This window comes from Callorhinus ursinus, unplaced genomic scaffold (genome assembly GCF_003265705.2).
Source record: "Callorhinus ursinus isolate GAN/ISIS: 27379988/994484 unplaced genomic scaffold, GSC_fseal_2.0 scaffold12, whole genome shotgun sequence".
NCBI lineage: Eukaryota > Metazoa > Chordata > Mammalia > Carnivora > Otariidae > Callorhinus > Callorhinus ursinus.
The window spans coordinates 4,008,240-4,032,140 of NW_027397074.1; the positions used below are offsets into that span (position 1 = coordinate 4,008,240).

At 45.7% G+C, this 23,901-nt stretch overlaps 1 protein-coding gene across 3 annotated transcripts in view; it reads right to left on the reverse strand.

The window, feature by feature from the left end:
- Positions 1 to 23,901, reverse strand: part of LHFPL3 (LHFPL tetraspan subfamily member 3) — a 576,078-nt gene that overhangs the window by 50,060 nt on the left and 502,117 nt on the right. The window contains exon 3 of one of the 3 annotated variants that reach the window (XM_073898694.1): positions 5,518 to 5,545. The exons of 1 other annotated variant lie outside the window; for it this stretch is intronic. In XM_073898694.1, the coding sequence (XP_073754795.1) occupies positions 5,529 to 5,545 (17 nt within the window). In that variant the 3' untranslated portion in view covers positions 5,518 to 5,528. Of the gene's footprint in view, positions 1 to 5,497; positions 5,546 to 23,901 lie in introns of all 3 variants that reach the window. One more of the 3 variants, XM_073898693.1, reaches the window with a different exon arrangement.

The following is a 23,901-nucleotide window of genomic DNA, read 5'->3' on the forward strand; positions in this document are numbered from 1 at the left end:
GGCTGCACAGCATTAAACCCCAAGCATGGGGCCCTTCTGAGCTTAGGTCCCTATGGGACTACACTGTTCAGTGGTGCACTCTTGGAGCTGGGCCTGCATGCGGAAGCAAAGAGCAAGTGAGCCAGAGGAGAGTCAGCGCCCCTGTCAGCAAGGCCAGCCCTGCCCATTTCCCGCTCCCAACAGGGTCCCTCCTGACCCACAAACATCTCTCTGAAGAGTCGATTTGTTCCTAGGACAAAGCCTTCTTTTCTCTTGATACTGCCCCCTGTTCAGCACTGCCCTCCATTCTCCCCGCCCACTCAGGGTTTTAAGTCTGGTGTTTGACCCAACCCCCACTGCTGGGAGAGTGGGCTGCACTCCTGGACACAGAGTAAGTTTAAAATTTGAACTCCATTTGTGGTTTCTTTTTGGGTGTTCCTTTGCAGCTCTTCTCTTTCTTGCTTCGCTCTCTCCCCCTCCGTCTGTGCAAGGGCAGATGGGAAGTCTATCTCCTAATTGTGCTTTATAGGAAGTGAAGGTGGGGGTCCCTGCCTGGCAGGGTGCACGCGGCTCCAGCCATTAACGCTGTGGAGAGGTCCTTCAGTCCCTGGGGGGGGGGGGCGGCGCCTGCTTTCCAAGAGTGAGGGAGGCCCAACAAGAAGAATGGAGAGAGAGAGGGAAAAAGCGGCAGAAAGTCACAGAAGCAGAGAAAATGTGGGAAAGGGAGCATGAGAGGATGGGTGAGGGGAAGAAGACGAGGGAAGGAGGGGACGAAGGAAGGAGGGCAGGCAGTGAGCCAGCGCTTCGCCTGACCTACCAACACACCGGAAAGACTAGAAGCTTGACCGGGTCAAGCTGCTGCCCCCAAGCCGACAACATCTGCGCATGCTGGTGTCAGACAATGACACGAGAACTAGCTACCAGGAGGCTCAGCTCCAAGCCTCCTGCCCGGCTCAGCACGTCCTGAAGAGTGTGACTTGGCCTATTAATCTCAGTCCTTCCCGAAAAATGAGTGCCCTGGGAAGGTGTGGGTGCTCTGGACGGAACTGGGCCGGGGGGTGAAAGGGGAGTGTGACATGGGACAGAGAACAATGGCAAATCCTCTCTGGAGTTCCTAGCAGGGCCCTGTGTTGAGGAGCGCTGGGACATTTCAGTCACAAAAATCTTCACGGAAATTAATTCTACGTTTCCAGGGTGATCAGTGCAGAGGCCACACGAGCCATGTGTACTCACAGCCTCAAGTTTTGAAAACCCTTTCTTCCTGACAATGGTAGACTGAACTAGCCTCTTGGGTCCTACTGGGAAAGCACCGCTAACTCTCTCGCTCTTCAATAAGGGAGAAGAAAGGCAACTCCCTGTTTGATAGGCTCACAGCCTAGAGACGACACACAGCTTCTTGGTCAAGCCTGGCACGCCACCCCAGAGATTCAGACTCCTAAGAAGCCACAGGCTTCCTCTTCTTCCTGATCTCTCAGTGATTAACATCACTTCCCAGAGAAAGATCTCACTTTCAGATGATGATACAGATTCCACCAAGATTCTCCTCACGGCTGCAGCAAAAACGAATTTGTGACAATACAAAAGACTTGGAGTACTATGATACACTCGCTGAGATCTCTTTTATGACCAGCGAGATGTGAGAACAGTATTTACTTCTAATTCAAAAGAGGACGCTAACGTGTGCCAGAGAAGATGGTCCTGCTCCTTGTTCTAGAGCAGAAGTTCAAAATGGTGGTCTGTGAATCATCCACAGTAGAATTACACGGAATGATGGTTTCAAAATCAGATATCTGCATCCCCACTTCAGAGCTACTACATCCGTTGGGGGAGGGGGTCAGAATCCACATTTTAAATATGCCGGGTGTTTGTAATCTTGCATCTATTGACATTTGTGAATTAAAGCTTGAAGTGGTTCTCAAACTACTGAGGCGCCCCCAGGATCACCTGGAGATGGTTGGGCCCCATTTACGGAGTTTCTGATTCAGGGGGGCTGGGGCAGGGCCTGAGAATCTGCCTTTCTTCTGAGTTCCTCAGTGATCCTGATGTTGCTGGTCTGAGAACACCACTGGGTTAGAACAATTACAACAATTTAGTTTTGTGTCCATCAGGGGTAACCTACTTAACTGTTCTCAGGGAGCCCTGAGGATCAGTGTGTGGGAGGGAGTGGTGGTGGAGGGCTTGGTTTCTGTCCCTCTGGGAGGTGAGTGTCTGGGGAGGCCAAGCAGGGCTGCCTGGACCCCAAGCCAGGCTGGTGTACCCAAGGCCCTTGGGGAGCAAATGTGGGCTGTTGGGTTGTCAGGCTGCTGGTGGCTGGCTTTTCAGACTCTCAGGAGCTCAGCTTGGTTTCAGATAACAGTGGAGTTACAGGTCTGTTCTAGGGCAAGCCGTGAAGGATCGGCCAAATCCAGCACTTCCGGTAGGTCCCACAACTAAGCTGGAATCACCGAGGCACAAAACAGAGCCGAGTTCTCATTACCCGGCCAGGAGCCTGCAGGACATGTTCACATGACAGGCCACCAGGCCTCCAGGCTGATATTTCAGGAGTCTCCGGCCACAGAGGCTCCCTTTATTCCCCATATAGAAAGTGTTGCAGGCTGAGGCCTCCACACATCCCCGAGGCCACGCTCAGCTGTGGTTCACCAGTGTGTGCGTGGCTCCTCCCCGCCTGGCTCAGACGCCTGCAGTTACCAACATGGCCACTAGAGGTCTCGGCAGGACCGTGATTATCTTGGAAAGGGGCCAGAAGGACCTGGAAGCAGCCCAGGAAAGTGCCTCTCCCACTGCCCCCTGTATTCTCCAGCAAAGGCAAAAGCAGCGTGAAGAGCTCACCACCTCTGCCTGCCTGTCCAGTAGCCTCAGTGGGACAACTGGTCTTGCATGGCTGCCCAAGGAGGCGTTTTCCTCTTCAAACTGCGCTAACGGTTGTCTCTGGAGAAGGGCTGGGAATACTAAGGCAATGAAGGTCCCCAGGAAGGGGCCTGCGGGCCCTTAGCATCATTTTCAACAGGTGCTCGCTCCAAAGGACGTGGTGGAGCGACAGTTTTCAATCCAGGATGAGGTACCACGTAAACGCAGCTTTATGAGTCATCTACCACCACCTGGTTTCCAGCCAGATTTGCCCTCTGAAGTCCCTGCTCCACCAAAATCCTGGCGCTGAAATGCTAGCCCAGTGATACTTTCTGAGCTCACAGCTTTTATGCAGGGCTACATTTTGTCCAGCAGCATGAGAGCCTAAGAAGTGAGCAGGCAATTATGCACGTCTGTGATCCTCCCCATCCCTGCTATAGCTTGAGCTGCTCTTCCCACCCAACTTTGAATCAGGGGCAGATCCAAGGCAGACGGCTGCAGACCAGAGGGGCCACTTTGAAAAAAGATGCACTTTAAGCTAAACTTGATATACGGAAGCCCAAATGGGCCAAATTGTTAAATCAAGTGACGATTCTTTGCTTCTTAAAAAAGATTGATCATAAAAATGCCATGGATTTCCCATGGAAAAAGCAAGCCCTGTTAAAATCACATTGCGTATTTGGTTCATATCTGCATTTCTGTAGTTTTACCCGAACAAGGGGTGTATCTCACAACTTTGCTGAAGGTGGCATCTGTGGGCGTCTGTTGGCTTTTCAGTTATTCTTGGATTGCCTCAGAGACTTCCCTGGCCCCGTTAACTCAGTAAGCAATACACTGGAAAGAGAAAATGTAACCTTGTTCACATACTGGGCCTGGCATCTCACGATGGAGAAAAGTAGACATCAGCTAGCTAGCCCCAAATGGCAGAAATCGGAGATGACCGAGTCTGGAGTTTGCTGCATCTCCCTTGGCTTCACGGGACCGTGTGAGGAGGGCAGGCTGCTTGCTTCTCACCCACACCTTCTCCCTCCTGCCTCTGTCCCCCTTCAGTTGGTAACAGAGACTCACGGGGCTCTTGCTTGGGTTTGTACAGCCCGACTAGAACTCTCTTCATAATTCTGTCGTGGGAAATGAACATGGCTGGGAGGACCCGCATGAAAGCAGCTGGAGGTTCATAAGCAAAGTTAGCGTTACAGACTTACTGAAATCGGCTGTTCTCACACTTGTTTTACAGGTGAGGAGCCTGAGGTCCAGAGAGGCACAGTGACTTCCCCAAGCTCACCCAGATGTTTATGGCACAGCCAGGACTGGGACCGGGGTCTTTTCTTGGGATGTCAGCTCCTTCACTTTCATTCACTTAAAAAAAAAAAAAAAGCCCTTTGGCTGTGCAGCCGGTTCTCTCCTTGTGAGGAATGAGCTGGGGCGGTACACTGGTGAGATGCTTCACTGGAAAGAGGAGGGCTGGGATTTCACCCAGCCTCTGCCCCGTCGTCTGGGGCAAGTGACTTTCCCTCCCAGTCACCTTCTGTGAATTAAGGGGTTTGGAGTGAAGGGCCCATCACCTCTAAGGGCCTGTCAGCTCCAGAATTCTGTGCACGTCTAAATGGCGGGTTGGGGTCTCAACACCGAGGGGGCACATGATGGACAATTGAGAGCCCCTCCAATTTTAAGTTCTTGTCATCTCTGACAACTAACTTGGAAAATTTCCTCCTTCCTAATGCCCACTGAACACGCACTTGAAACCGCAGCGAGACCGAGAACAAGCCAATCCAGCCCTGAGGTTGCTGGTGGGTGGGGAAGGCTGTACAGTAAGATGGGGTTATATTTTAAACGTTCCAGATATTCTCTTTGTCAGGCACAAATTCCTCCTCTGCAATTTATTTATTCTGTCAGTCTAGTTTATCACACACTAAACTCACTCAGAGTGGAAATACAGTTTATGTGGACTCAGGGAACACCAAAACACCATTGTGTGAATGAAGTGCCAAGAGAGCCCATTATTTGGCTTAAAAGCCATTATCTTCTCCATGATCACACGTTTAATACACTTGTGTGTGTCCATCATATACATACGAACAGAGAGAAATAATAAACGAGAAGGTTACCACTTCTCTCCATGGCTCATTTTAGCCCTGCCACGGGGCACGATGGTATTTATTTTCACATAGCATTCACTCCTACGAAGACTCACAGAACAATAAACTGTTTAGGCTGGCAGCCCCAGAAGGACACTACACAGCAAAGGTGGGCAACCGGTGACCACGACCAGTGTGGTGAAACCTACAGATGTTTCCACACCGTGAAGCTGGTGTCACCGCAAGAATGTGGACACATGCCTAGAATCCTAAAAGCCGATAATCTGAGGGCTCATTGTCAGAGAACAATGATCCAATGCATTCCCCAGGAGTCCCCTGCTCCTTCCCCCGGCAGGTGCCAGGCTGACAGCTTCACGTGCTGAGGCTCTTGCCCAGGTGCCGGGGATTGTGGGAGAGAGAAGGACAAATATAAAATCAGGACCGAGACAGAAGATCTATGGCTTAAAAGTGACGGTTCATGCGGCCCAAGCGCCAAGCGGGAGTCAGCGGAGAGCAGCGGAGAAAACATGCGAGGGCGGTAGGCAGAAGCGCACAACACAACAGCCGGACCCACAAGGAGCCATGCTCACACTTACATGGTGTGGTCTCACACTACCTTAGTTTGCTTTAAGCATTTCCATCGTCTGAGAGTTTGGGAGGGAAAAACAGAAGGGTTAAAAGTAAAATAAGTTAAGAGCTTGCACTTTTTTTTTCATGGTTAAAAATAACAATGTCATTCCTGGCCATCCCAGTCACGGCGTGCAGAAAGACACACGTGGTGGTTCACCGTGACAAAAGGCAGAGTTCTGGGAGCCATATCCTGGTTTCATATCTTGTTTCTGCCACATGTTAGCTGTGTGACCCCGGCAAGCAGCTTATCTTTCTGGGCCTCAGTTTCCTCATCTATAAAATGGGTCCAACAGGAGCACTTACCTCATAAGATTGTGGTGAGGAGGGCATGAATGATACACATGAAATACCTGGAACAGTCCTATTCACCACTGAGCATTATCTAAGTATTAGATACCATTGTTATCATTAGTTTTACCTTTGGCTTCCTCAGGCAGTACCACCCAGACTAGGTGATCAAACATTTATGGAGAACCAAGGACTCACAGAGAATTTTAGATGCTCAGTAAGAAGAAAACAACAGAAACAAATCAAAGCATTCAGGAGAAACAGACAAAGTTAGAAACGCACAGGTTGGGCAATGGTTTCATGTGTTGCAATAATTCTGTGAGGGCATTATTTCAAATTCCAAAGCAATTCGGAGTAGGTTTTAAAGAAAGATAAATAAAAATCAATCGCATACCCACAGATCAGTTAGAACCCTGAGGCCCAGTTCATGTTGGACAATTCAAGGCCATGTACACATCATCAGGGATTACCCTTTGGACTGACGGTGTCTTGTGTTTTCGAACCGGCCTCACGCACAGAGATGTTTAAGGCACTGGTGCAAGGACGGGAGGGTCATGAGAACCAAGTAGTTCACCAGGTCAGGCAGAAGGACGGCTGTCACCCCTCCCTTCCTTCCCAGAACTGTTCTGACAGCTCTGAGCTCACTGGGCAGGATACTGTGGTCCCGTGGGAAAGAATGGGATGCGGGCACTCGTCCAGCTTCCTTTTTTGATTGCTGCCTGTGTCACTTCTTATTCATCATGGGTCCCAGAAAGTTTCCCAGGGGGAAGCTTCAGGTTCCTCCTCTGTCACTCTAAGTTTTCCCACTTTCTCCAAGGTGTGGGGGATTGTGTTGGCTCCATTAGGAATGGGAGCATCTAGACGAAGTGATGTGGTGGGTACAGTTGGATGGGCGGGTGCTAAATTTTTCAAAGGAAAAAGGAAAAGCAACATTGGATGTTTTCAGCTGGTAGGGGACCGAGGGAGCGAATAATAAGGAACATGTCTGCGTCTGTTTCGCCTAACTGGCCTTTGCCAGAAAAGAGGAGTCACGGGTAGCACGCCCACCATCCCCCACCCCACCCCCTGCCCTGAAGCACAGACACCTCCAGGGTATTCAGCTTCCAGCTACATGCAGGGCATTGTGTGTGTGCATGTGTGTGTGTGTATCTATGGTGCCCCACCACGGATGGGTGTGCTTTGAGAAGGCTCCTGCTTGAAGCAGAGTTTTAATGTGGATACTATTCTTATGTGCAAAGGTACCCCAGAGTTGAATTCTCCAGCTGCCCGGTGGGCTGCAGGCTCCTCAAGGCTGGACCTGGGTTTTCCTGTCTCGGGCAGCCTCTCACCCTGCCAGATGGCATGCCCCCTGCTGCAGGACGGGGTTAGGGCTGCTGGTGATTGCAGCTTGGTTTGGCAAGGAAGCTGGCTCTTTAAAAACACAGCCTGAGATTCTTCCCAATCACAGGTATCGTTTCAAGGACACAGGTTACAGCACTCGGGCTCTGGAACGCAGAGACACCTTGATCTACTCAACACCTTTGCGAAGGGAACCTATTTATGTCATCAGAATGTTGCTTGGGCAAAAGTGCAAATGCAAGAGGGGCTGAGGATATTCAGAGAAGCAAAGAGATTTCCAACCAGGAAAAGCAGACCTAATGAATTGATGTTTGCAGAAATGGAGATATTTAAACAGAATTATTAAGCAATTAGCCAAATTATAACTAGGATGGGAAACACAAGATGATCTCCAAGGGAATCATTTCTAATAAGTCATTCTCTTGCACTGGAAGGCTTTCATTCTATACTGTCTGGAAGGTCACTATTTTAGCAGAAGAGATAGAGGCGGTCACATTTTTCTGGTTGATGGGACAAGCAACGTCACGTTTCTGGGAGGGTCAAGGAGCCCATCAGGCCACAGGACCACATCTGGAGGGCTGGAGCCCTTGATGCAGAGAAGCTGGCTGGGCCACCACTGTCCTGCAGTGTGAGCTTTAGTATGACCCAATGGCCATAGCGTCTAAGCTCTCCTCGGGGTCCCAGGGCCTCACCATCTCCAAGGCAGTACTGATACACCCAGGCGTCAGTTGTCAGGCTACCTTTCAGTGGGTAGACCGCGTAGGAAAAAGGCCAAAATAATGGGCTCTATCACCAAATGAAGGGCTGATGCCAGAGTCATTTTTTAGAGTACTCTGATGTTCTTTGCTTTAGCTATATACTCAAGTCTCAAGACAAACTTCTGGATCCCTCTGACCCCTGAGAATTATCCCCCAGGCCATAGGTATCATGTTCCAATCAAGGCCGAAGCAACGGGACATCCTTCGTGTGCATCCTGCCTTAGAGTGGGAGAGGACTTCTCAGAGAAAAGGAATAGCATTACCCCTACCAAAAGGCAGCTCTGGCTTGGTGGTTCCCAGCATGCCCTTCTCTACTACAGACCCAGACAGGCCTTGTACCATCACTGGTCCTATTGGACACCACTGACTGTTCAGAGGGCTCACCAAATCCATCAGTCACTCTTAACAGCAGCAGATCAACTAACAGCCTGAGATTCTACTTATTACATAATTTTTTCTATAATACTCAAAACACAAAAGCGGTCATAGCCCTTATGTTTCCACTTGATTTACTAACACTTGAGGAACAGCTGTCTTCTTCATTAGAAACTTTATAAAAACCCCAAATGTCCCTCTGAGTATTTCTTTTATATCTGGGTGATTTGCACTAAGCCCCGGAGTCCAGGTTCGATAGTTTAATTTCTCACTTCTTAGGTGGTAGCAGATAATAGGTGGAACACTGGGTGTTGACTGATTTTCCTTCAAACACATCACCTCCTGGGCCTTCAGTGCTCAGTGGTGGAGGGCAGCAATGAAAAGCACAGAGCCCTGGTGAAGATGATTTTTAGTTGAGAGGCCTTTCAGAGGTGAGATATAAGATGGCGCTGTAATTTATGGTTGGAGTCAGAAATCTAGGCTGGACATGACCTTTGTAATTAATGGCCCAGTCTGCTGCTTTGTTTTACAGATAAGGCTATGAGGCCCCCAGAGGACCAGCGTCTCAGCCTGCTGGAGAATCAGGGTTAGTGGTGGACCCCCTGACTCATGATCCAGATGACCGAGCCGTGCTGTTCCCCAGTTGCAAGAGAAGAACATAATTTTCTAAGCAATGACATCCATTAAGGAGTAAAATATGAGCACTATGCCCAGTCTGCCCGGCTGAGTTTAGAAAGGTTTAGTCTCTTCATAAGCTAAGGGCAAAGTTAGGAAGTTGCTTTCATTCCTCCAATAAGAATAAAATCAAATGGTGTATATGGTCTGCCTTTAGGTCCCTGATCCCCCAAATTTGGGGATCAGGGACCTAAAGGCAGACCAAAACGAAATCTTGCCATTTGCAATGACATGGATGGAATTGAGGGTATTATGCTGAGTGAAATAAGTCAATCAGAGAAAGACATGTATCATATGATCTCACTGATATGAGGAATTCTTAATCTCAGGAAACAAACTGAGGGTTGCTGCAGTGGTGGGGGGTAGGATGCGATGGCTGGGTGATGGACATTGGGGAGGGTATGTACTATGGTGAGTGCTATGAATTGCGTAAGACTGATGAATCACAGACCTGTACCTCGGAAACAAATAATACATTATATGTTAAAAAAAAAAAAGATAGTAGGAAGGGAAAAATGAAGGGGGGTGGGAATCGGAGGGGGAGATGAACCATGAGAGACTATGGACTCTGAGAAACAAACTGAGGGTTCTAGAGGGGAGGGGGGGTGGAGGGATGGGTTAGCCTGGTGATGGGTATTAAGGAGGGCACGTACTGAATGGAGCACTGGGTGTTATACGCAAACAATGAATCATGGAACACTGCATCAAAAACTAATGATGTAATGTATGGTCATTAATATAACATAATAAAATAAAATTAAAAAAAGAAAGCTAAAATCTCATCCTTTGAACATAATTTTCAATTGAGAACTGTCACTGAAGAAAGACAAGTTATATCTTTATATTTGGTAAAATGAAAGCATAAAACCTAAAAACATCCTTACTAAACCCAGTGACTTCCACGTCCTCGCAAGAATATGTCCCTGAAATTCAGTTCGAGTAACACTGTCCTAGTTCAGAATCCATCTCTTGTTCTCTTCTCTGGGCCCATTAATGAACTTCTCCTCCAGTTTATGTTCCTTCCCACCTTTGCTCCTGTAGTAGCTACCTTTTGTACAGAATGGATGTTTTTTAGTTCACAATTTTGCAATGGAGCTTGTGTGTCCTGTTACCTCGTCACCTGATCTCTCTTACTGAATCCCGGGTCCTTTGTGATTTTCTTAATATTTGCTTTAGTTGAAAATCCAGCCCAATCCTGCCTTCGTGGAACAGTATTTTTATTGAAAATGCTAGTTTTGTAGAAAGAAAGAGATGGAGGTCTGCAGTCTGCCATCCACCGGCATCAGCCACTGTCTGGATTTCGGGAATGAAGTCCTACCAGTTAAAATGCACTTTAAGCACCTCAGCTGGCCTTGTATGGCAGTTAACTTCCGTGTTTTACAATCTTGCCAATTTAACATTGCCATCCTGTCTTCCTTCTGGGGTGACAGGTGGCTAAAAACACATTTAGATTTTCCTCTGCGAGGGAATTACTCTCTCCTTGACAGGCTCTCTCTGCTCCATGTCTCACAGATGACGAGGAATTTGCCAGGGAGCTCCCCTTGGGAATGTCTCTTCCTGCCTACCTGCTTTCCTCCACTCCTGGGTCAGAATTCTCTTACGAATTCATTCCCCAGTGGCGCACATAAGCATGCTAGAATTTCTTCTTGGCTCTTACAGTTGTTGTTTTTGTTTTGGATTTTATGGATAGCAACTTACAAAAAACTGGATGGGTCTCAGTTCTACATTATTTTGGTAAAAAAAAAAAAACAAAAAAGAAAGAAAGAAAGAAAGGCTGTTTCTTTATACTTGCACCTTCCAGTACGGTAGCCACTGGACACACGTGGCTTTAAATTTAATTAAAATGAAATTCAATTAAAAATCTAGTTCCTCAGTCTCTTCAACCACATTTCAAGGGCTCAAAAACCACATGTGTGTAGGGCACATATCGGACGGAGCAGATACAGAATGTTTCCATCATTGTTCTTTGGCACAGTGATGCTCTAAAACATTTATTATGCATTAATAAAATTTGAATGCAAGATGTGTACTATGCTCTAGAAGTCGGATTCTGAAAAAGATACAATGAAACATAAATACGTAAGACAACTTCAGTCAAAACCAATCTGTAAAGTGCTGAGGAGACTTACTGAATAAACAATACAGTTGGAAGTCTGGGTGTCTTTAGGTTCAAGTCACACAAATCCTCGTCGTTTAATTGAGGTTCTAAGGAGATCAGCCTTTATTTAAATGAAACGATAAAATGACTTTCACTAAATGGAGTTGTACACGTGAGGTTGGGGGTGGTGGACATGCATGGGGAGACCTATCAGAAGCACCTGGGAACTTGTGTCAAACTAGACATGGTCTCCCCTACCCACATAAGACCAGGAGTTTTTTTGGGGGGGGAGGGGAGGTGCTGCAGGTGGAACCTCTGTAATTTGAAAAAGCTCCTCAAGTGGTTCCCATGTGTTTTTTCCACCTCATCCCTCAAGTTGGGAACCACTGCTCCCCCAGATGGCTAAACTGTTAGGGAGATGTGCCTAATGGCAGAATGTCAAGGACCATTTATGTAGTTTAAGCCCCTAAGTCCTATATAGCTTATATTAGAGTTCTCTAGAGAAGCAGAGCCAACAGGATAGACTGGAAATATATGTATTGTCCCTGGAGAACCAGGAAAGCCAGTGGGATAATTTGGTCCAAGTCCAAATGGCTGAGAACCAGGGGAGCTGATGGTGTAAGTCTCAGTCTGAGTCTGAAGGTTCGAGAACCAGGAATGCTGATGGCACCCTGAGCGGTCAGAAGGAGTGGACATCCTGCCTCAAGTAAGAGACAAAGTCACCCTTCCGCCAACTTTTTGTCTATTCAGACACTCAGTAGAACACTCACTTGCATTTGTGTGGTGGGTCTTTTTTACTCAGTCTGTTGTATTCTGGAACTACCCTCACGGATACACCCAGAAATAACGTCTTATTAGCTATCTGGGCATCCCTTAGCCCATTCAAGTTGATTGATAAAATTAACCACCACATAGATTAGGTTCTGATTACAGGAGCTGGTCTCATGGGCAATTCCACACAAAGTCTAAGTCGCGTGGGTAAGCTTTCTGGTTAGCAAGGTTATATTGCTTCTCCAAAGCAGCATGGGAAAATGCTGAAGGCAAGTTCACAGAGCACTAAACATTTATTTGTTCAAGAATGACTTATTAAGCAACTAGTAATAGCTGTCAAATACCTTGATACATTATTGTGGAGTATGGTAAATAAGTAAGTAGTGATGCTGGAGTGTGGTGGCTCAATTCCTGCATGGGCTTTGGAGTTAGCCCGAGTTTGAGCCTGGTATGCTCTACCTGTGTCCTTAGGCAAATTAGTTAACTTATCCAAGGTTCAGTGTCCTGCATTAAATTATGAGGATGGAATGATATAAAGTGAACAATTCAATAAAATCTAGTAACTACATTATTACCAGAGTATATAGTTTGGTGAGGAAGACTCACTGAAAAGCTGTGCTCTTCCTAACTGCAGAGGTGGCTGGTTCAACTGATAATGAAATAGTGCTAAAGATGTCAAAGGTGTAGCCTTAATTCCTGTGGCGTCCAATCAGCTGTAGGGTAGACCAGATGCCTCTGCCTTTAGCCCTGCCATCTCACAAACATGGGCTGCCAGAAAATCAGGATGATGGTATATGGACAATCAAATGTGAGAGCTAAGAATGATCCAAGTTGAAGTCAGTTCCAGTTCCTTCCTTCAGAGACGAGCAGACTAAGGTTCAAAATGCTTTCCCAAAATTTAAACACACCTCACTGGTGGCAGAGCTGAGGTCAGAACCTAGGGTTTCTGATTCCCTGCCCCATGTTGTATATACATCGATCGCCTCCAAATGGAACAGAAATCTTCATCACCATGAAATATCAGGAAAGATGCTTATCTTAATGTCACTGGGCTGTGGGGTTATTTTGAAACACTGCATTAACTTCAGAACCCAGAAACCATACTGGGTACAATTTTCATCTGTCCCCAGAGATAAATTGATATTCTGAGATATATCTCCTAGAAGGGACTCTAAGATGGCAGACTCACAATCTCCAAGAGCTAGGTGTTCTTGACATCTAGTCTGTGGTATATCCCAAAAGTTAACCCAGCATATCTACTGCTCAGCCAAGGTAACTCTTCAATTCTTTCTGGAGTATGGCAATGACTAGGAGACCACAGTGGACTCCTGAAAAACAGGGCGCTGGAAGGTGGGACCCAATTTTATGTTCACTGCAGCCCTGATACCATCTTTCCTGGTTTTCGGTTTCCAGGGCAGGTGGTCAACTTCTTGCTTAATCCTTGCTTTTATCTTGTCACCTCTTAAAAACACAAAGGGTGAAAGAACTGTGGGTTTTTCCAATTAGAACGTGATGGCCTCTCTGTCTTCTGAGCACTTCTTTCTGCGTGGCAGCTGTATAGGACAGCTTACTCCAAAGACAATAAATACCTCAGCATGCAGGGCCTTACTCCAAAGACAATAAATACCTCAGCATGCAGGGCCTTACTCCAAAGACAATAAATACCTCAGCATGCAGGGCCAGCCATGCCCAGTGACAGTAAAGAGAGGGGTAAGACAGCCAGGAGACACCTTTACAAATTTCGTCCAATTATATCACTCCCTGTTCACAGCCATCCAATGGCTCCCATCACAGTTGGAATGAAATCCAAACTCCTTTCCCTGTCTTATGAAACCTATGGGATCTGGCCCGAGCCTACCTTCCAGCTTCATTTCACTCCATTCTCCCTCTTGCTACCATCCAACCAAACTGCTCTTCATTCCCATCTTTGGATCTTTGCACTTGCTCTTCCCACTGCATGAAATTCTTTCTCACTGACTGTTGTTGGATCAGTCTCCAGATTTTGGCTTAAATGCCACATCCTCAGAGGCCCTCTGAGGGCCTGAATAAACAACCTGGGGAGCCACCGCCTAATGTATCCCCTGGTTTAAATTCTCTGCATGGCACTTTCGACTCTCTGATATTTTCTTGCCTTTTAAATTTATTTATTGCCCCTCTCTCCCTATCAGAAAACAAACTTCAGGAGAAGTGGGATTTTGTCCACTTGGCTCACTACTTTATCTCCATCTTCTAGAACTGTGCTTAACACATAGTAGGTGCTCAAAAAGTATTTGCTGACTGCAAGGAGTGGATGAACAAGTGACGACCACTGCAGGGTCATATCTCATCTAAGTTTACCTTCTTGCTGGGGCTATCTATACCTGCAGGGAATCTCATAGGCTCTGGACGTTGCCTGACTAGATGCAAAGCGTGCAGCCCCATGGAGAGCAAATCTAAAAATCACTCTTACTAGTAAAACACATAGTAAACATTGGTTGATTGAACAATATTTAAGGAGTATTTATTTTGTGTCTGATACCAGGGTCTTTATGAGGATTAACTCAATTAATCTCAATACATCAATCAGGTAGGCACTATTCTCATTTCCATTAGTGAGGATCAGTAAACTGAGGTCCTAATGGTTAAATGTATCACCCACAGCCATACAGATGGTAAACTGAAGGGCCAAGATTTGAACGCAGGTCATCTGACTCCAGAGGCCACCTTGTGAAGTGTTACAGAATGGAACCCATCCAAGGGAAGAGAATTCAGGGAAGGAATGAATGGCAAAAAGAAAATGCTAGAGAATGTGAATTTATATGTGTTTAAGGAATATAAATCTGGCTGATAATTGTCTCCTACCTGCATCAAAATAAAAGATATTTCTACCTCTCCAAAACTACAGTGGCCTTCAGTGATCTGAGAACATCAGCTGTTCATCTCAACTGAGATGAACAAACTTCTCAGCACTACAGACATCTAATAAAGGAATTCCTTAGGCATGTTTCCCATCCAAACCATCAGGAAACTTAAGCTGCCTTCTCTGCCTCCTGGACCTGAGTGGGCCACACTGAGCAGACCATGCATGTACATGTTGATTAGCTGGTCAATGGAACACTGGAAGCATGTCAGTTGGCTTTTGGCTCTAGATCTTCCTTCTGTCCACTTGCCACTGTGCAAGTGTTTGTCTCTACTGGACAATGGCAACTGTCACACCTTATCTGGCATCTGGGCTTGCCATCTTGGTCCCTCTTGTCCAGCCAGACCCTTCTGATGTCTAATAGGTCTCAACAGGTGATTTCAGGAGGCAAATGATGCTACAGAATATTTAAAGTCAGGAGACAAACATGCTGGGGCCGTCCAAGCACATCTAGGAGATACAGAAGAGGGAGACGGAGGTGAGGATTCAGAAGGAGCCTGGGGCTGGGTCCCTGTGGAACCCAGGGACAGGAAAGTCCTCCTGAGGATTTAGTTATTCTAACCATTTGGTCTGACCTTTGCATTAAATAGAGATACTAAACAGAAAGATCCCAAAACAAGGTAGCAAGCCATGACAGGAAAAGAGCTTGCTGAGGCAGATGAAAGAGTACTCTAAATGAGAAATAACAGAAGATATGCTTTAAGACTCAATTTGCTAGGTTAAATATGCTTTACAGAAGTATTACTCTGTGACACATTTGGACAGAATGAACATGGGTTGTGAAGAAAATTCTCTCCTCAGATGTATGCACTCAAGCCCTATGAATTAAAGTCCCTGAATGTGTAGCTGGGACCAAAATTTGGTCCTTCGTTGTTACCCTTTATGTTCTTTATGTTCATTGAAGGATGTAATGCTATGGGTATTAATAGCGCCTGACAGAGTGATGGACAATACTTTAGATTTTCCACCAGAAGAGGCCACTGAAAATTGTCTGGTGCGTCTAAGCCCTCAAACACCCCAAATATTCAAGTCTATCTTCTTTGCCAAACTCTGTTATGGGAGCAGAGAATAACAAAGGACAATGCTGATTTCTAGAAGTTTCATTCCATTTCAAAGTTTTCTCATTATTCCAGCTTGGCTTTCACCAATATGCCACTGAAACGGCAAAAGACAGAAAAACAGGAAAAGCAAGAGGGCTGGAAAAATTTACATTATACACACATCATTAGTCCCCAAAGAATTGAAGCGCTAATTAGGGACAGGGACTGAGAGAGTCTACGGTTGAACAGGCATTTCCTCACACTGTCTTAGTCCATTGGCATGACATCCTAGGCAGGTGTTTCGAGCTCTCCTTTTACAGGTGGTAAGGACAGCGAGGCTTTAGTCTCTCACCCACAGGCACCTAACTAGTAAGCAGTAGTGCAGGTTTGGTGGGGATTCAAATTCGTGTTCAGCTGCTCTGAAGCCTATATCTAGCATCCTCCCTGTGTTGTACAGCATTCTGAGCATCCTTTTCTGATGTATTAAGATGTTCTATGAGACATTACTTCATTCATCTTCACAATCTTTTCACGATGCTGGAAAATCCCCCCGCCTCTTATTTTTCAAATGAGAACACGGTGCTGCATGACGGCTCTCAGAGAATCTGGCAATCTTGTTGGGGTGCCTGGTGGTTTGAGGTAGGGTACACGTGGGGACAGCACGTGAGGAGGGGTGGGGTGAGGGCACACTGAAGGGGGGGCTACGGGTCTCCATCTCCCATCATGGCAGTGCCCTGCCCTAGACTTTCCCTCTGACACAGGAGATGATTACTCCTGTATATATAACTCCACACTCTGTATGTTGCTCTTCACTTGGTTTTTTTTACAATTTTTTGTTTTTCCTTCAAAAGAAATGAACCATTTTTTCTTAAAGAAAAAAACTTATAAGTTCAGAAAAGTTTTGAGAACATGATTAGTTTCCCTCCAAAGCTCTCTTTACCTAAGTTGGAATCGCCTGAATTGAATCTTCCAGCAATAAGGGCGACAAAAAACTGTGTAGACTGCACTTCTGTCAAAACTCTCTGGTTAATTTCAGTATCACTGTTATGCATGGACACTTTTTTTTTAAATTAAGAATAAAGTGCAGCTTGATGACCTAATACTTTGAGATAACTTAGCTTGGAAAAGAATAAAATGTTTAATTTGTAAAGCTGAACATGATCACATGGTGAAATGGTAAATTTCTGGATATATATATGAGTTATAGGGAAAATGTTATCAAAAGAATGATTTTTATTCTTCCTACTCCCTCCCCAAGGTTGAGCCACCATTTCATTTGCCACTCTTGAGAGTGAAACTGAGTGCTATTAGTAATTATTATTATTATTTTTAAAGATTTTATACATTCACAAGAGTGAGAGTGAGAGAGAGAGCGAGAGAGAGTGAGTTCAAGGGGAGGAGCCGAGCGGGAGGGAGAGGGACAAGCAGACTCTATGCTGAGTGCAGAGCCTGATGTGAGGCTCCAGGCCAGGCTTCATCCCAGAATCCTGAGATTATGACCTGAGCTGAAACCAACAGTCCGACACTCAACTGAGTGAGCCACCCAGGCGCCCCCTATCAATAATTATATCTAGTCAGCAGGCATAAACTGGGACTCCTGGGGAAACCAGGATAGATACCCATCCTATGCAAAGGGAAGCCACTCCTTCTTCTTTCATATATTCCATGAGCAGCCCAGCAATCCATGACTTAAAAGGCACCCGTGTGTGATCTCAAACACTCCCCATTACAGGAGTCTTTTTATTTTTTTCTACTCTCTTCCCTTTACTTTCGCCCATTTCTGCTTACCTTTGATGGTGGGCAAGCCAGGCTGCAGACCCTTGGTTAGTGAGAGTCAAACCCTCTGGGAGGCCTTCACGGGGGTGCTCTGTCTCCCCAGGGAGTGAGAGCTGTGTTTAAGTCCCGAGACCAGTGGGCCAGACTGCAGCCTGGACCTCTTAGGAGGCTTTGGGCTTTGAGAGGTAGTATGTTTGGGGACAATTTTTCCTCCTACCTGCCTACTTATGCCATTTGTCTGACCTCTTTAGCTGCTCTGGCCTGGGGAGACTTTACGCAACACCCTTGTGGCTGGAGACCAGGAGGGCCAAGTTGGCTGTGCTCTCCTGAGTCCTACTGGCCTCATTCCCTGGGAAGGACTGTCAGGCCAGTATCTCCTGAGCACACGTCTTGTACCCTTGGGACACCACTCTTTTGTTGGAAGAATATCTGAGCATCTAGGTCTGTTGGTTTCAGACAGGGGGACAAGGGAGGGGGCTAGATGTGAGTTACTGAGCTCTGTGCTTCCTGGGGCAGGAGCTCTCCCCTCTCCATCCTGTGAGGCTGTCTCCTTGCCCCTTTTCCTGCTAATTCAGTTAGCAGCAGCACCCTCCTGCCTGCCTGGGGACTTTGAGGGGGGCTGGGAGCAGAGACCCAGGGGCTCTGCTTCTCTGCTCCCAAGGGGGAGGTTGGCTGTGTTTCGGAGACCATCCCATAGGAAGAGGCCTGGGGCTATGTCAGGCCTCTGCTGAATGAAGTCCCAGGGCTGATTTATGAGTCAGGCATGGCAGGAGTGAGGGGCAAAGAGAGGGTCTAAAACTCAGGAACTGATGGACTATTTCTGCTTCCTCTTGGGTTGCCTATACCTGGATCATTGAGTTCTGCTGTGGGAGCCACAGCTGAAGAGAAATCTAGTTCAGAGAAGAATGTGCAGGTTTCTGACAATACTGTTTGACCAGAAGGAGCTGGAGTCAGGCAGTGTGGAGCTGAGTTGGCCTGACGAGCACAGGACAGTGCTTTCAAATATACAAAAGACTGTGGTCTAGAAGAGGGTCTAGCCTCCTTTGTGGGATACCCAAAGGGTGGTGGAGGCCTCTGAGGGATGGGTCTTCACCCAAAGATGGAAGACATCTTCTGAGGGAGTCAGTGTGGTGAGATGGGCCAAACATTTCCAAGATAGTTTTAAGAATAAATTAAATAACATACCTATTATTCACTGAATAACTTCCATTTGCTAGGTGCTTTACATAAAAGGAGAGAGATTGCTAATTATCCACTATCTATTCTCCCCTTTTGCCACAATCCCCTATATTGTTGGGGGTGCTAATGTTTCCAGCTAAAATCCCAACTCTTCCCATCTCCCTTGAAGACAGGTATAGCCAATGAGTTATAAATAGTTTCGTGAATTATAAATAAAAGTTGTTGGGTTAAAAACTCAGCCAGGAGGCAGGCCTTTTGTCTTTCCCTCTTCTTCCTTCTTCCTGTCTGAAATGCAAATGTGATGGTTGGAGCTGCAGCAACCATTTTATGATCACAAGGTCATCTCAAGGATAAAAGCCACATGCTAAAGATAATACAGCACAATAAAGAAGGAAACTGGGGCATTCCCGATATTATGGAGCCCTCTTGTCTACCCTAAACTGCTACCATTAGACTTCATGTTATATAAAGAAAAGTCAACCTCTATTGGGTTTAACACATTGTTATTTGGGTTTTCTGTTATATGCAGCTGACTTAATCCTGAAACATACATTACTTCATTTAATTCTCACAACAATTCTGATAATGGGCCTCATCACATCCACTTCATAGATAGGGAAATGAAAGCCCCCAGAAGTTACATAGCTTGCCCAAATTTACACAACTAGATAGTAGTAGAGTTAAGATTTTATCCTGCATCAATCTGACCCCAAGTCCATCCTATTTCCGTATTGCTTCTCCTTTCACAGAGTAGCTAATGTGTGATGGCGAATTCTGTACCAACATATTGGATATATGTGGACTACTCCTGCTGTCTACATACTCTCTAGTCTATCAGGCTCACTGTGGTGTGGCCCATGGAACCTTAGTAGAGACGTGAAGTGAACATTTGTATCCTTCTGACATCGGTCCCGGTTCTTTCTATCACTCTCCCATCTGAGAACATACTCTTTCTCAGACATGCCTGCTTGAAATGGATAATAAAAGTGAAGTCCTGTTCCATCTTGAGTTACTAGACCCTCTGATTCCAGTGTCCACTCTCTGGGTGTCTAGACACTACCTGAGTCACATGAGCATAATTCAAAGAAGGCAAGTCACAAGCTGGGGCCCTGTGTTTTCCAAACTCCTAAATCTTGTTTGAATAGTTTATTAGCCATCTCTCTTCTTTTTTTCCAGCTTAGTGGCCATATCAGCAAATGTGGAGGTTGATTTACAGTTTGTACTTTGTGCACTCTCTGAAGTGGAGCGAAAAATCGAAAGGCTTATGTCAAGCCCATTCATTCACAGACACATTCAAGATCAAATTAATTTTAAAGCTCTTATGGGCTAATTTTAATGTTTCTGAGTTTTGCTTTACAAATCTACAGTGATTTTTTATGGCATAATATATATTTCAAGCTAAAGCTACTGTCGACTTGGAAATACGATTTTTTTATATAGCACATTCTGGGATGAAATACATTGTTGAATGAGAAACTGAGTTCAGAATGGAGAAACCTCAAAACTGCTTAATAAGTCCAATCACCTGGAGACAATTATCCAAAAGGGCTCAGAGTCAGGGAGTGTTGTAGCTGGAAGGGTCCGAGGAATGATCCAGTCCAGCCCTGCCATTTTAGAGATGGGGAAACGGAGACCTAGAGCAGTTAAGTGGTGGTCAGGGGTCATGTAGCTGGTTAGGATTGGACTTGGCCTACAACCTGGGCCTTCCAAACTCCTCATTCAGATAAAAGATACTAACAAAATGTTTGGGCAATAGAATTTTCTGGAATGAAATCATCTTCCTTCACTGAAGTTATTTATTAATCTAAGGAGCTCTCAATACTATTCTCTGCATAATGTAGGACTGGCTATGTGTCCGACAGCATATACGATCATGCATCACTATTTCTGCATATTACATACTGTTATTGTGTGGAATCCTACTGTTGAACATGTCTCTGCTCACCTCCTCATGCAGACTACAAAGCTCTGCAGGCCTGGGACTCTATGTTACTTTGGTTTTGTAGCCCTTACAGGGTATAGCCTCAAGCCAGTCACACAGTAGACACTCAACAGGCACTACTTGGGAGAATGAACAATGAAAACAAAGCAACCTCTGGGTATCAACCCACTGCCCTTTAAAATTCTATCTTTAGTTTTTCCTTCCCACCATGTCCTTTCTCTCTGTGTTAGCCTTTTGCTGAAGATCACAGCCATTCCAAACCTCTGTTTCATCTAGGATTCCCCCAAGCTGATATGGCTTATTTGGTCTTAGGGATGGACACAGATGGGTTTGCTAACATGCCACCGTCAGCCCACAGGGTGCCTTTGTGTGAATTAGAGAAAGTAACTCCTTCCTCTAGGCTGGTGGTTCTCAGCCAGGGGAAACTTTGGATCCTAGAAGACATTTGGCAATGACTGAATATATTCTGGATTATTACAACTGAGGGGTGCTACTGGCTTATAATAGGTAGAGGTCAAGGATGCCACTAAACACCCTATTATATACAGGAAAACTCCCCTCCCCTCAAGGAACCAGTTGGTCCAGAATGTCAATTGTGGTGACAATGAGAAACCATGCAGCAGAAGAAAAACTTTCAGAATTAGACAAAGATGATTTAGGGACTTTTTATACCTGATAAATGTGTTATACTAAGCATTTAGCGTTTCCTGCATCAAATACCTCTTTGGACCATGACTCAATACTTCTGGACATTGGCATTTAGAAACATCCTGACTACACTAGAGTCGTATTTAGGCTCTGTGTTTTCTACCTTTGAGAAAGACCCTTCAGACAAAGATCACTTCTGGAATACAGCTTGAGCCCTGGGTTACTAAAGTCCCATCCAATCACCTAGTCTCACAGAAACCTCCTTAAGTGATAAAGCTCCAGGTATGGTCATTGGGTGTGAATCATTGAAAGACCCTCCCCGCTTCCTTCTCTAGAAGATGCTGTCACCAAACTACGTTACAGCCCCTTATGCCTTGCTAAATAACGAACCTCTTTCTCTGGTGCTGATGCCTCTTTAATATATGTAGGCTGCTATAATCTCCACCCTACAATTCAGGGGAGCTAAGTAGCTCTCTAAAACTCTTGGTAAATCTACCAACCTTTGATTACAGTACTTAGTGTTTGCAAAGTACTTCACCTATATTCTTAGTTGCACAATTTATTGTATCTTAATGAGGTTTCCCTTGGAGCTGGGAGAACTGGTTATTTTATTCATTTCTCTGGGAACTCCTGCTTTTGCAACTCTAGAAGCTCTGCTACTTCAGGCCTTTCTTTAAAAATGGCAAAACAAGGTTTTATAAAGCAGTGTAGTGAGGTGGTCACACTGTAGGTACATCAGACACCTTGAATTCGGTGTCCCACCTCATTCACAGGAATGCCTATAAGAGGTCCCAGGAATACCTATAAGGAATACCTATAAGAGGTCCAGCCTTTGTCTTCCAGAACCTTTGGGCCCACACAGCTTTACCTCCAAGAAGATTTGGTTCTGAGGAACAGGGATAGGTAAACATACTTAGGGGCTAATTCAGTATCCCATTTCAAAACATTCCCTACCTCAGCCCGCACTTCAGAGGGAATCTGAATTAACTGCCTCTTGCCCACAGCCGCAAGTGCTTCTGAGTTGGAACTCCTTACTTCCTTGCCTCTCCTCCTCCTGAAGAGGCAGCCCTGTCATGCTGTGGGGTGGATGCTCTTAGTAGAAGCCTGGGCTGCTTAGGAGTGGTCCACAGAGTCTTGGAGAAGGATCTGGGGCAGCCTGTCCAGATTCAGTTTCCACTGTCTTCATCACTATGGATACTTGCTAAGACTCATGGAATGGACTTTCTTTGGCAAGGCCCGCCACAGGTTATTAAAAAATTCAACACCACATTTTTTTTTTAAGCAGAAAACACACACTAAAGATTAGTCTGCATATTCAGAAGAAGTGATGTCAGCAAGATGGCTGAATCCAACATTTGTCATTTGTATCCCCTCCTCAACAACAACTGTTTGGAATCTATCCATAGCCGAAAGTGCCTTTGTGGGAGCTGTGGGATCCAGGTGGAAGACTGTGACACCCTGGGTAGTTCAAGAAGGAGGAGAACTGTTTTAGGAGACAGGCCTGCACCCAGGCAGCTGAGTCACCAGCCATAGTCCCAACTATAGAACCAGAAACAACTTCATACTTCTGAGGACTAGGCTATAGGCCCACTCAGCTTTGGTTCTATCACCAGCACCATATGCCAAGGGAATCCAGGTGGAGTCTTGTCCACCTGTGTGTCCAGAAATAGACATACAGACCTCAGTCCTGGATGTGGACCCTAAAGTGCCCCATGAACCAGCTCCAGCCACTCTCAGCCATGGTCTAGGAGTCCCAGGAGAACACTGTCTTAGACAATCACCCAGGGATGAAAGAGCCTTTGTGGAAATCTAGGAGCCCAGCAGAGAAGTCCCATGGTTGGAGCAAAAAAAAAATTGAGAGTAAGAGGAATAGTTTGACTTTACTTGCAACACCCTACCCCCAAGGTGGTACAGCTCAGGGCTCAGAGAGCCCTTTTAGGCCTGTAATTTCTCCCATGGGGGGAAAGTAAGAGTGTGCATGAGTGCCCAGTTTCCCTAGTTGCATGGGGCACTGCCAAAGAGGCCCATTTCTCTCTTGATGAGTCATAAGCTGCCCAGTGAGGGGGGCAAAACATACTAAGGGAATGTGGATCCTACTAGTCACATCAGGGAGTCTACTGGAAACTATCAGAACAAACAATCTGAATTATCAGAGTTCCGGAGAAGAGGGTAGAAAGCTTTTTAAAGAAATAACAGCAGAGAACTTCCCAAATCTGGGGTGAGTTTTGGGCATCCAAGTTCATGAAGCTCACAGGTCTCTAAACTCAACTTAAAGAGGTATTCTCCAAGGTCCCTTATTTTACAGTAGCCCCCCCTTATCTGCAGGGGACACTTTCCAAGATCCCCAGTGGACACCTGAAACTGTGGATAGTACTGAGCCCTATATAGACCATGTTTTTTGCTACATACATACCTATACACAGTCGGAGATTAATAACTAATGAGAAAATTAAACAATTATAACAATATATTGTTATACTTAACATATATATAATATATACAACAATATATTGTAATAAAAGTTATGGAATGTGGTCTCTCACTCAAAATATTTTATTGTATTGTACTCACCCTTCTTGTGGT